This window comes from Carcharodon carcharias, chromosome 4, assembly GCF_017639515.1.
Source record: "Carcharodon carcharias isolate sCarCar2 chromosome 4, sCarCar2.pri, whole genome shotgun sequence".
Lineage (NCBI taxonomy): Eukaryota > Metazoa > Chordata > Chondrichthyes > Lamniformes > Lamnidae > Carcharodon > Carcharodon carcharias.
The window spans coordinates 38,917,439-38,930,902 of NC_054470.1; the positions used below are offsets into that span (position 1 = coordinate 38,917,439).

The following is a 13,464-nucleotide window of genomic DNA, read 5'->3' on the forward strand; positions in this document are numbered from 1 at the left end:
TAAAGGCAAGTGTCCCATATGCCTTTTTCATCACCCCACTAACATGCCCCTCCGCCTTCAGAGATCTGCGGACACACTCGCCAAGGCCCCTTTGTTCCTCAGAACTTCCTAGTGCCATGCCGTTCATTGAATACTTCCTTGTCAAATTACTCCTTCCAAAATGTATCACCTCTCACTTTTCAGGGTTAAATTCCATCTGCCACTTATCTGCCCATTTGACCATCCCGTCTATATCTTCCTGTAGCCCAAGACACTCAACCTCACTGTTAACCACCCGGCCAATCTTTGTGTCATCTGCAAACTTACTAATCCTACCATCCACATTGTCATCTATATCGTTTATATAAATGACACAATAGGGGACAGAGCACAGATCCCTGTGGTACGCCACTGGACACTGGCTGCCAGTCACTAAAGCATCCTCCTGTCATCACCCTCTGTCTCCTGCAACTAAGCCAATTTTGAATCTACCTTATCAAATTACCCTGTATCCCATATTCATTTGCCTTCTTTATAAGCCTCCATGTGAGACCTTGTCAAAGGCTTTGCTGAAATCCATATGAATGACATTAACTGCACTACCCTCATCTACACACCTAGTCACCTCCTCAAAAAATTCAATCAAATTTATTAGACATGACCTCCCTCTGACAAAGCCATGCTGACCATCCCTGATCAAACCTTGCCTCTTCAAGTGGAGATAGATTCTCTCCTTCAGAATTTTCTCCAATAGTTTTTCTACCACTGACGTGAGACTCACTGGCCTGTAGTTCCCTGGCTTATCTCTACAGCCCTTCTTAAATAGCGGAACCACATTTGCTGTTCTCCAGTCCTCTGGCACCTCCCCTGTGGCCAGAGAGGAATTAAAAATTTGGGTCAGAGCCCCTGCGATCTCCTCCTTTGCCTCCTTCAGCAGTCTGGCACACAAATCATCTGGACCTGGAGATTTGTTCACTTTTAAGCCTGCCAACACCTCCAATACCTTGTCACTCCCTATATCAATTTGCTTAAGAACCTTGCAGTCTCTCACCCTGATCCTCATTCTCATGGGTGAAGACGGACGTGCAGTATTCGTTCAACACTCTAGCGATCTCCTCTGGCTCCACCCATAAATTGCCCCCTTGGTCCCTTATAGGTCCTACTCTTTCCCTGGCTATCCTCTTCCCATTGATATACTTAGAGAATACCTTGGGATTTTCCCTACTTTTACCAGCCAGAGCTTTCTCATATCCCCTCTTTGCTCTTCTAATTGCTTTCTTAAGCCCCACCCTGCACTGTCTGTGCTCCACTAATGCCTCTGCTGATTTGCTTCCCTTGTACCTGCTAAAAGCCTCTCTTTTCCTTCTCATCGTAACCTGAATATCTCTGGTCATCCATGGTTCTCTGGGATTTTACTCCTTCCTATCAACCTAGGGGGAACATGTTGAGCCTGTACCCTCCCCATTTCCTTTTTGAACACCCCCCACTGTTCCTCTGTAGATTTCCCTACAAATAACTGTTCCCAGTTTACCTTGGCCAGATCCTGCTTTATTTTACTAAAATCCACTCTCCTTCAATCTAAAACATTTGCTTGCAACTTGTCGATTTCTTTGTCCATAACAAACTTAACCTGTACCATGTTGTGGTCGCTATCGCTAAAATGCTCGCCCACCACCACCTCAGCCACCTGTCCAGCTTCATTCCCCAGAATTAGGTCCAGCAATGCACCGTCCCTTGTTGGACCCTCTACGTATTGACCTAAAAAGTTCTCCTGTACACATTTCAAGAAATCCACTCCATCCAAGCCCTTAACACTATGTTTGTCCCAATTAATGTTGGGAAAGTTGAAATCACCTAATATAATTACCCTGTTGTTATTGTTTTTACACACCTCCACAAATTGTGCACATATTTGCTCCTCAATTTCCCGCTAACTATCTGGGCGTCTATAATAAACACCTAATAATGTTGCTGCCCTTTTTTATACCTAAACTCTACTCACAAAGCTTCATTTGATGTCCCCTCCAAGATATCATCTCTACTTACTGCAGTAACTGACTCCTTAACTAATAATGCAACGCCTTCTCCTCTTTTACCCCCTCCCCTGTCTCGCCTGAAGATTCTATATCCTGGAATGTTGAGCTGCCAATCCTGCCCTTCCCTCAACCATGTCTCAGTGATTGCTACCATATCACAATTTCACGTGTCAATCCTCACCCTTAACTCATTCCATTTACCTGTAATACTCCTGGCATTAAAGTAGAGGCCATCCAGCCTTGCCTTACTCCCTTGAAGCTTTTGACTTTTGAGAAGGATTAGGAGGGATGGTTTACCTTTGTCACAGTCACATAGGATATAATTTGTGACTTTGATAGAAGTAGTTTCGGTACTTTTGGAAACTTGCTTGGAGGGATTCAAACTTGTAATTGCAGAAAAGCTGGGCACAGATTTGGGAGGCACTTTCAGCACTTTCAAGGACTTTCGCAAGGAAAAAGAGGTTGGAGCTGGAGTGGTAATTTGCAAGGATGGGGCCGGCTGTGGATGTAATCCTGCTTTTAACAATTTTAACCCTCTGCAATCATCCCTTGTCCTTCATGCAGGGTTAATATAAGGGATCTTGTGTTCGTGCTTCTCAGTTGTACACCTTTTGTATTCTGTTTTAACTGATGAGTTAAATAGATAGTTAAAGTATGCATTAAGAATGAAAATAGTCTTAAATGTATGAATGCTCTATTACCATAGTTACTGTCTACACAGTAAATTTCTACCTTTTTTTCTTTATTCACACCTACAAAATAATACAACCATATGAGAATTTTATTACTCTAAATTAGGCTTCTTTGTTTTGGAAAATCTGTACTTACTGCTGAATTTTCATGCTTAGACCTTGGCAGAAAAAAGTAAAGAACTGGACAGATTACGAAATGAATGGGCAGCACATACAAGTTTACTAGCAAACAAGCACAGCCAAGAAGTTACCACAGAACGGGAGAAGGCCTTGCAGGTGAGAAAATGCACAAATTCCTTACAGGATAGTAAAGTTGGAAGTTAAATATAAAACATTTAAAAGTTTAGGTAGAGAAATGATTAGCATTTATATAGTACTTTGTCTAAATCCTCAGCATGTTCCAGAGCAGTTTACAGTCAATTGATCACTTTTTGAAGTAAAGTCACTGTTAGTCAAACAGAGCAGTGAATGTGCACACACCAAATAAAAGAATGACCAATTTGTTTTTGCTAGCATTAGTCAAGAGAGGAATTTTAGCCAGGATGCGTGCTCTTAAATAGTGTCAGGGGATCTATTATGCTCACCTTAATTAGCTTATCTCATCTAAAGAGTAGCACCTCTTGACAGTGCAGCATTCCTTTAGTGTGACACTAGAATGTTCTAGATTATGTGCTGAAAGCCGTAGTGAGGGTGGAAATTGCAACCTTCCAATTCTGAGGAATGCAACTCGTTGAGCCAAGCTGGCATTTGGATACAAATGGAGCTTGTCATAGAAATGCTAAAGCACAGATTCTGCTGCTGGGAGCTGTTTACAAATCTGCTGCCATACAATCCTGAAAAGATATGCAAATTTATCAATAACATCCTACGTATTTTACACAGTTATGTTTACAGAAGTGGAGTAACCATGGTACAGGGAAGGGGAAGACCTGAACACTGATGATTCCCAAGCTGAGAGTTGCTGACAGTTTTAGAAATGTAGGAACAAAGTCTAATCCAGTAACAAATAGTAAACTCAGTCCAATGAACTGGTGCACCAAAGCCCAGACACCCACTAATATCTCGGCCAGTGTGCATACATATCTCCGTTGTTTGCTTTAGAAAAGTACCCCAGTACAAATTAACTCTGCATGAAGTCAAAATCAAACTTCCATCTCTTATTATGTTAACAGGTGCTTGGTTTATTAATGATTTTTATTCCTAGTATTTTATGCCTATGGCAGTGTATCGTGAGTGTATTCTGCTGCCTAATTTAGTGCTCCTTCTAGCTGCCCTCCCAATAGGAGGGAACGGCTGGTTGTGGGGAACATGTAGCGGTCGTCTGCTGAATGTTGGTATTTCCTCAGAGAGAAACAGCATAAACCTAACTTCTGTTTCTCATCATCCTTATTTATGCTGTTTTGGCTGCCGTCTTTTCAGCTGTGCAAAATGTGAAACAACTACGAGATTTAGTTTCCTCATCTGTCCCTGCTACCATGCCCCTCTGGCTGCTGGGCACTCTCTCAGCTTGCCCTGTGGTTTTTTGAAGCTTGATGATGGAGTACTGTTTAACTGTTTCTCCAGCATGATGAATCAAGGTCAGAAAGACTCTGATGTTGGAGCATTGGTTGATATGTTTCAACACTGCACATAGGAGCTCTGTTAGGGGGGGAATGCAACCTTAAAGATTACCCTAGAAATGTCACATGTTCCAGGGTGGACATATATTCTCTAAAATAGCCAAACCCCAGAGCACAAGTATAGATAGCAGTCTCATCCATAACTAGGCAAAGCACTTTGCAGAGGGCTTTGTGCACTTTCAAATTACTTATGAATTGTTAGTACCTTTTTTATATGCAGGTCATAGATGGTAGCAGCCCAGGAGCTTTCTGGTTTGACTCTTCCTGCTCGTCTACTGCCACCTGCATATGCTCTTCATCACTTGTACAGTATGTGCAGGATTCCTAACAATCCATGCAGTGATATCAACAACACAGCTCCAAGACATACGGTGCTACGATGTTTTGCTGTTAAGTTTGATTATTTGTTGGGTTACCTGACTTGTTAAAGTTTAGAGGAAAAAGAAAAGGCAGCAAAATGAGTACTTGCTTAGAGATGTGGGATACACTTCTACATGAACCTCTCCAACGAGCTGCACCAATTTGTGCTAGTTGCTTGAAGGGTTCAGTTCAGTTAAGAGCTCAGCCTGTGAACCCCCATCAGTTGCTTGCCTCTTGCTTCTTTTATGAGCTTTTCTTACAGTAACAGGTTCCTGAAATCTCAATTTTCAATACACCTGATGATGTTGTACAAACAGATGTCCTTCCTTGTGGAACATGCATTAGTAAGCATACAGAATGCATGTAGCTGTTCCTAATAACATTATTAAACAAATATTGTGACATTATTGGAAAGTTTCCTTAGAAGGTAGAAGTTGTGCAGTAATGAATATGGGTGGTCTTATAGTTAGACAAGAAAGCCTTAAAGGCATTCAAATCATCATGCGTACCAAAGGGCAGGTGCAGCTGGTTGAGATGAAGTTTTGTAATCATGCCATTGAGTTACATTGAAGCAGCTACATTTAGGATACTTTTCAGAAAACTTTCTCAGTGTGTTGAAGGTCTTTTGCATCTGTGCTAGTGACTTTTCATGCAACATGGTGTCCCCTTCTTCTCTGACAGAACAGAAAGCAGACTTCGGAGGACGGTGTGGCATTTAAGCCAAACAATGGTAACCCATTACTTGCTGCATATTCCAAACATCACCACTTGATTGATCTCAATTAAAAATTGCAGTCCTTCAACCTCTGGCCAGTGGCAGTACTCTCAGTTATCTTTTGAAGGCATTTATAATTTTGCTGACTGCTAACTTGCCCTCTTGGAATCATTGTTGTCTTTTCAAAATGCAGCAGCAACTCTAGATATATGGATACCCTGACATGTGGCCAGAACACTCCCAACAAATGGCTTAATTTGTACTATAAGTTCTACATAATTATTTAAATAAACCTGTAAAATCCCACCATGTGCACCATTTTCCTCCCACTCCATGTCACCCACCAACCTGAGTTGGAGATAATTGCCATTCCTTCATCGTTATTAGGTCAAAACCCTGGAACTCCCCACCTAACAGCACTGCGGGTATACCTACAGCTGTTTAGAATGGGGACGGGCAATGATTGCTGATGTTGCCAGCAAATCCCACACCCAATTAATAAACATATTTTTAAAAATCCAAGGCAAGCTGCACTCATATTCTTCTTGGTGGCCGTCATGCACCCAAAGCAGAAAATCAACTTTTATCCTTTCTCTAGAGCTAATCTGGCTTCCAAAGATGCCATAGAATGTATTTAAAAAGACACAATATTACTAAATAAATTGACTATGTTCTTTTGCCTAGAAAATAAGGAAGAGAGATTTCCAGTTGTATCACGTAGGGCACATAATCAACTGGATTGTAAAAAAAAAACTGTTCTATGAATGTAACTGGGTTGAACAGTAAAAATATGGCGTTGGATTAATCTGAAGTTTTGTTTGATTAGGCTTGGGATCAGGGTGCATCAATATAGAATTTTCAATAGGGCATTTATTGGATAGGATACATGATTGGTTAAAGTGTATCAGGTCAGTGGAAGGGCTGAATAGAGGGGAAATGTATTGAGTGGGCTGTATTAGGTTGGTGTTGCTACTGCCTCTCATTATCCATTGGAAACTTTTCTCTTTATCTACTCTTCCCCATCGATCCCCTAATTACATTTTACCAAGATCTAATTGCAGATTGCTGTTGTTGACAGGGAATGTTGAGTTCTGAGAGTTTTTTTGACCTTTTGTGAAAGTAGAGGTAATTTGGATTTGTGTCCTACACAGTGCCCCTTTTCTGTTGGGAACTGAAGGGAGAGTAACGATGGATGGATAAAGTGTTGATTATTCACAAAATTGTATAGATAATTTAATAAATTCGTATTTGTCTTTGTGATTTATAAATATAAATTGTCTTGTGCTATTCTCCCCACACCCAGCCCTAACTGATGCTGACTTTATCTCTCCTCCTAGGCTCAGACGCAGTACCACCACCAACTGGAGCAGCAGAAGAAGGAGACAGAGGCAGCGCATAATCAAACAGTACAGCAATTGGAAAGCAGGCTAGCTGAAATGGAAGCTATGAACAAGGATCTCACTGAGAGGAAATACAAATCTGAATCTTCAATACGAGAGTTGAAAGCTAAAATATCTAGCATGGAAGAGGTTGAAAATCTTTTTTTTAATAGCTAAATTTTATATGTGAATGTGTTCTCAATGTTTACATTTTTTAAGAAAAATACAGTAACACAATTACTTAACAAAATTATTGCTTTTAAGACCAGGGTCCATTAATAGTTAAGTAAAGCAGATCGCCTAATGGTTCTGCAATGTAATACTGAGTCATACAGAGATTTATTTATTTATATTGTATATTTTTTAACTTGATATATTTTCTGTTCAAAGTGTAAGTTTTATTTTATATGCCCCTTTGTTGGATGGTATTTAGGAGTGTCAAAGGTCAAAACAGGAAGTTCATTCACTGAGGAAAGAAAACACCACACTAGATGCAGAATGTCATGAAAAAGAGAAACTACTGAATCAGCTGCGGACAAGGACTGCTGTCCTGGAACAAGAAGTCAAGGATAAAGAGCAAGTGGTTGCAAGGACAACAGAAATCTTTGAAAGTACGCAGGAGCACAAGGTAATTCAAAGTCACATAAAATGCTTGATCAAGTAGGGCATAGGTGCACAGTTAAGCTATAATAGGACCTATTGCACAATACTTCAAGGCCTACTTATTTTCCTTAGCCTTCTGTATTCCAACACTTTTGAAATGTAACTCTGAGGTGCACAAGTGTAATCTGACCTCAGATGAAGATTTAGTTCTGCACAATGACAGTCAATGATTATTTCTATATTTGCACTACACATTCCCGTATACTTCTCCAGTAACATGCTGGTTAAAGCATTAAGTAGTTGAGAGCTATTTATACCAGTAATGTCCCAGGTTTGATTCCCAATCCATGTTAGGTTCAGACATTATCAGTTGGAATGGCAACAGTGCGCTATAGCTAGCTTCAGCATCCATAGACTAGGAATGTGAATATCAATCGGGGTTCTTGTTCCTCATCACACTCCAATAATTCCAGCTAGAAAACTGTGCGTCTGTGTGTGCGATATATAGAGACAGGAAGAGGTTCACCTCTGTGTCGCCTTCCACATTGAATAGCCTGCTGTTATTCACTGTTCAGATTCACATATGAAGAATAAGGAATAGTCACCTGCTTGAGGTACGGAAGATAACCTGAACCTGCTGAACCGCATCTCAGAAAGGATTCAATGTCTGCACAAAGGAGAGGAAAAAAATAGTAATAAAGGGCATTAGAGGAAAAAAGTTATGCAGGTACTTTCTGGCACAGATAGAATTATCAAGCAATGTAGAAGTAATGAAGCCATCCTTGGGCTTTCTCTTTTTAGGTTATTTTCCCAAATTTAGGTCAAAGCCATATGTTATGCTTTCTCAGAGGAAAATTAAACTGAATGTTTGTAACAGAAAATATTGGATTAAATTCAGGTTTAATTAACCAAACATTTGTTAGAGGCAAAGGAATGCTTGGAGTAATAAATGCTGACGCTCACTATACAAATTATAATGCCAAAAGAAATAGTTGAACATTGTGGTGCCTCTTCCATGAACATCATTTGGCTGTCTGTATGTGACACGAATCCTAGAATAATAGGATTCGGCCCATCAAGTCTGTGGTGGCTCTTCGAAGTGCAACCCAGGTGTCTTGATCCCTCACTTTATCATTTATGTTTTTGGCAGTTTTTTTTTAAAGCGGTTGTAGCCAATGTTTCCTGCAAGCTGCTTGGCTGTGCAGCAATCTGAAAATCTCCTCACAAGCCATGCACAAGTTGACCCTTTAAAATCATCACACGTGTATGGCCACTCATAAAAAATTGGCATCACTCACTTAAACAAATTGCCTGCATGTTCCAAAAAAGAGGGAGCATTGGCTGTATCTAAATATCCATTGTTTATGTGATATCCACAGTAGCTGATTCATCTCCTTCCTTGATGTTTTGGGTTTAGATAACCTATGTTCTGTTTTAACATCAGCTTGATCATATCTTTTGAGAACAGTTCTAGGAAGGTAGTCCTGGCCAGAGTATCGCTGATTTTTTAGTCTTTCAGAGATGGTTGAAGGTGGAATGAGTGTAGTATCTCTCAACAGTTTATTAAATGTGGCTTTGTCAAACAAGATCAGTTATCCAGCTTGTCTCTTACTTCTCCTTTTGACCATTTCTTCTTGGCCTTGCCTCCAATCTTGTTTACTCAATCTTTATTGTTTTTGTTCCCTTGGCTCCATCTTTCTGGCTGAATTTCTGTGCTGATGCTACTTTTCTGTTGAGAAACTTAAGTGCTTCCTGTGTCAAATGAAAGGTGTCTGGGTGTCACACAAAAACTGCTGGATGTTAATTAAATTTTTTTTTAAATTTTTATTCATTTATGGGATGTGGGCATTACTGGCTAGGCCAGCATTTATTGCCCATCCTTAAGTTCCCTCGAGAAGGTGGTGGTGAGCTGCCTTCTTGATCCTCTGCATTTCCTGTGGTGTAGGTACACCCACAGTGCTGTTTGGGAGTTCCAGGATTTTGACCCAGCGACAGTGAAGGACTGGCGACATATTTCCAGGTCAAGATCATGAGTGGCTTAGAGGGGAACTTCCAGGTGGTGGTGTTCCCTTGTATCTGCTACCCTTGTCCTCCTAGATGGCAATGGTCGTGGCTTTGGAAGGTGCTGCCTAAGGAACCTTGGTGAGTTTCTGTAGTGCATCTTGTAGGTGGTACACACTGCTGCCACTGTTCGTCGGTGCTGGAGGGAATGAATGTTTTGTGGAAGGGGTGTCTTCAAATGGGCTGGTTTGCCCTGGATGGTGTCAAGCTTCTTGAGTGCCTTGTAGATGGTGGACAGGCTTTGGGGAATCAGGAAGTAAGTTGCTCGTCACAGGATTCCTAGCCTCTGACCTGCTCTTGTAGCCACAGTATTTATATGGCTAGTCCGGTTCAGTTTCTGGCCAATGGTAACCCTCAGGATGTTGATAATGGGGAATTCAGCGATGCTAATGCCATTGAATATTAAGTGGCAATGGTTAGATTCTCTCTTGTTGGAAATGGTCATGTCTGGCACATGTGTGGCATGAATGTTACTTGTCACTTGTCTGCCCAAGCCTGGATATTGTCCAGATCTTGCTACATTGGGACATGGACTGCTTTAGTATCTGAGGAGTCACAAATGGTATTGAACAATGTGCAATCATCAGGGAACATCCCCACTCCTGACTTTATGATGGAAGGAAGATCGTTGATGAAGCAGCTGAAGATGGTTGGGCCTAGGACAGTACCCTGAGGAACTAAATGTTAATGAAATTTTTTTTATTATTATTCATTTACGGGGTGTGGGAGTTACTGGCTAGGCCGCATTTATTGCCCATCCCTAATTGCCCATGAGAATGTGGTGGTGAGCTGCCTTCTTGAACCACTGCAGTCCCTATATTTTATTGACTTTAACCCTAAAATCAAAATTTTTGTGTATTCTGCCATTCTTGTTGTTTTCTCCTTGAATTTAAAATGTGCTGTTTTTAGATCTCATAGCTTTTATTGTGTCTCACGTTTAAATTTAAACAATAGTAAGGGAAGTGAGCATCACTAGCAAGGCCAGCATTTGTTGCCCATCCCTAATTGTCCTTGGAAATTGCCCTCTTGAACTGTTGCAGTTCATCTGGTGCAGGTACAGCAACAGTGCCATTAGGAAGGGAATTCCAGTATTTTGATCCCACAACAGTGAAGAACAGCGATATAGTTCCAAGTTAGGATGGATCTGTGGCTTGGAGAGGAACTTGTACGTGGTGCTGTTTCTGTGTGTCTGCTGCCCTTATCCTTCGAGATGGTAGAGGATATGGTTTTGGAAGGTGCCGTCGAAGGGGCCTTGGTGAGTTGCTGCAGTGTATTTTATATATAGTAAACACTGCTGCCACTGTGTGTTGGTTGTGGAGGGACTCAATGTTTAAGTTGGTGGACAGGATGCTGATCAAGCAGGCTGCTTTGTCTTCGATGGTGTTGAGCCTGTTGAGTGTTGTTGGAGCTGCACTTATCCAGGCAGTTGGAGAGTATTCCATTACACTCCTGACATGTGTCTTGGGGAGTCAGGAGGTGAGTTACTCACCTCCAAATTCCTAGCCTCTGACCTGCTCTTGTAGCCACAGTATTTATATGGCTAGTCCATCTGGTTAATGGTAACCCCCAGGATGTTGATTTGTGGGAGATTCAGCAATGGTAATGCTATTGAATGTCAAGAGGAGATGTTGGAGGTGGTCATGGCCCAGCATTTGTGTGGCATGAATGTTACTTGCTGCTTTTTGGCCCAAACCTGCTGTTTTCCAGGATTTGTTGCATATTGGCATGGACTCCTTCAGTATTTGAGGAATTGTGAATGGCATTGAACATTGCAATCATCAGTGAACATCCTCACTTCTGACCTTATGATGGAAAGAAGGTCATTGATGAAGCAGCTGAAAATGGTTAGGCCTAGGTCACTGCCCTGAGAAACTCTGCATGAATGTTCTGGGACTGAGATGATTGGATTCCAACAACCACAACCATCTTCCTTTCTGCTAGGTATGACTCTAACCAGTGGAGAGTTTTCCCCACGATTCCCATTGGCTTCCATTTTGCCAGGGCCCCTTGATACCACACTTGGTCAAATACTGCCTTGGTGTCGAGGGCAGTCACTCCCACCTCACCTCTGGAGTTCAACTTTTTTGTCCATGCCTGGACCAAGGCTGTAATGAGGTTAGGAGCTGAGTGGCCCTGGTGGAACTCAAATGGAGCATCAGTGAGCAGGTTATTGCCAAGGAAGTGCTGCTTGATAGAACTGTTGATGACACCGTCTCTCATTTCTCTGTTGATTATGATAATTGGCTGGGTTGGATCTGTCCTGCTTTTTATGGACGGCACACACCCTTGGAAATATTCCACATTGTTGGGTAGATGCCAGTGTTGTAGTGGTACCGGAACAGCTTAGCTCAGGGTATGGCCTCATTTTGAAGCACAAGTCTTCAGTATAATTTCGAGGATATTGTCAAGGTCATTAGCTTTTGTAGTATGCAATAGAAACACAGAAAATAGGGACAAGTGTAGCCGATTCGAGCCTGCGCTGCCATTCATTATGATCATGGCTGATCATCCAACTCAATAGCCTGCTCCCGCTTTCTCCCCATATCCTTTGATCCCTTTCGCCCCAAGAGCTATATCTAACTTCTTCTTGAAAACATACAATGTTTTGGCCTCAACTACTTTCTGTGGTAGTGAATTCCACAGGCTCACCACTTTGGGTGAAGAAAGTTCTTCTCATCTCAGTCCTAAATGTTCCACCCCGTATCCTCAGACTGTGACCCCTGTTTCTGGACTCCCCCACCATCGGGAACATCCTTCCTGCATCCACCCTGTCTAGTCCTATATGTCAGTCCCACCATCCCAGGAGTCAGTCTGGTAAACCTTCGCTGCACTCACTCTATAGCAAGAACCTCCTTCCTCAGATAAGGAGACCAAATCTGCAGACACTATTCCAGGTGTGGTCTCATCAAGGCCCTGTATAATTGCAGCAAGACATCCTTGCTCCTGTACTCGAATCCTCTCACTATGAAAGCCAACATACCATTTGCCTTCTTTACCACCTGCTGCATCTGCACGCTTACCTTCAGCGACTGGTGTACGAGGACACCCAGGTCTCATTGCACATTCCCCTCTCTCAATTTATAGCTATTCAGATAATAATCTGCCTTCCTGTTTTTGCCAGCAAAGTGGATAAACTCATATTTATCCACATGCTGCATCTGCCATGCATTTGCCCACTCATTCAACTTGTCCAAATCACACCGAAGCATCTCTGCATCCTCCTCACAGCTCACCCTCCCACCCAGCTTTGTGTCCTTTGTAAATTTGGAGATATTACATTTGGCACCCTCATCTAAATCATTTATATATATTGTGATTAGCTGGGGTCCCAGCACTGATTCCCTGCGGTACCCCACTAGTCACTACCTGCCATTCGGAAAAAGACCCGTTTATTCCTACTCTTTATTTCCTCTCTGCCAACCAGTTTTCTATCCATCTCAATACACTACCCCCAATCCCATGCGCTTTAAATTTACACACCATTCTCTTATGTGGGACTTTGTCAAAGCCTTCTGAAAGTCCAAATAAACCACATCCACTGGCTCCCCCTCATCAACTCTACTAGTTACATCTTAGAAAAATTCCAGTAGATTTGTCAAGCATGATTTCCCTTTCGTAAATCCATGCTGACTCTGTCCGATTCTGCCACAAGTGCTCAAGTTATTAAATCTTTTATAATGGACTCTAGAATTTTCCCCAGTAACGACATCAGGCCGACTGGCCTATAATTCCCTGTTTCCTCTCTACCTCCCTTTTTAAATAGTGGGGTTACATTAGCTACCCTCCAATCTATAGGAACTGTTCCAGAGTCTATAGAACCTCAGAAGATGACCACCAATACATTCACTATTTCTAGGGCCACTTCCTCAAGTACTCTGGGATGTAGATTATCAGGCCCTGGGGATTTATCGGCCTTCAATCCCATCAATTTCTCCAACACCATTTTCCTACTAATACTGATTTCTTTCAGTTCCTCCCTCTCACTAAACCCTGTGTTCCCCAACATTTCTGCTATGTTAT

At 41.9% G+C, this 13,464-nt stretch overlaps 1 protein-coding gene across 3 annotated transcripts in view; it reads left to right on the top strand.

Moving 5' to 3' along the window:
• Window positions 1-13,464, top strand: part of LOC121277440 (spindle assembly abnormal protein 6 homolog) — an 86,743-nt gene that overhangs the window by 51,099 nt on the left and 22,180 nt on the right. For all 3 annotated transcript variants that reach the window (XM_041186911.1, XM_041186910.1, XM_041186912.1), the window contains 3 exons: window positions 2,864-2,983; window positions 6,739-6,930; window positions 7,214-7,408. In XM_041186911.1, coding sequence (XP_041042845.1) covers window positions 2,864-2,983; window positions 6,739-6,930; window positions 7,214-7,408 — 507 coding nt within the window. The remainder of the gene's footprint in view (window positions 1-2,863; window positions 2,984-6,738; window positions 6,931-7,213; window positions 7,409-13,464) is intronic.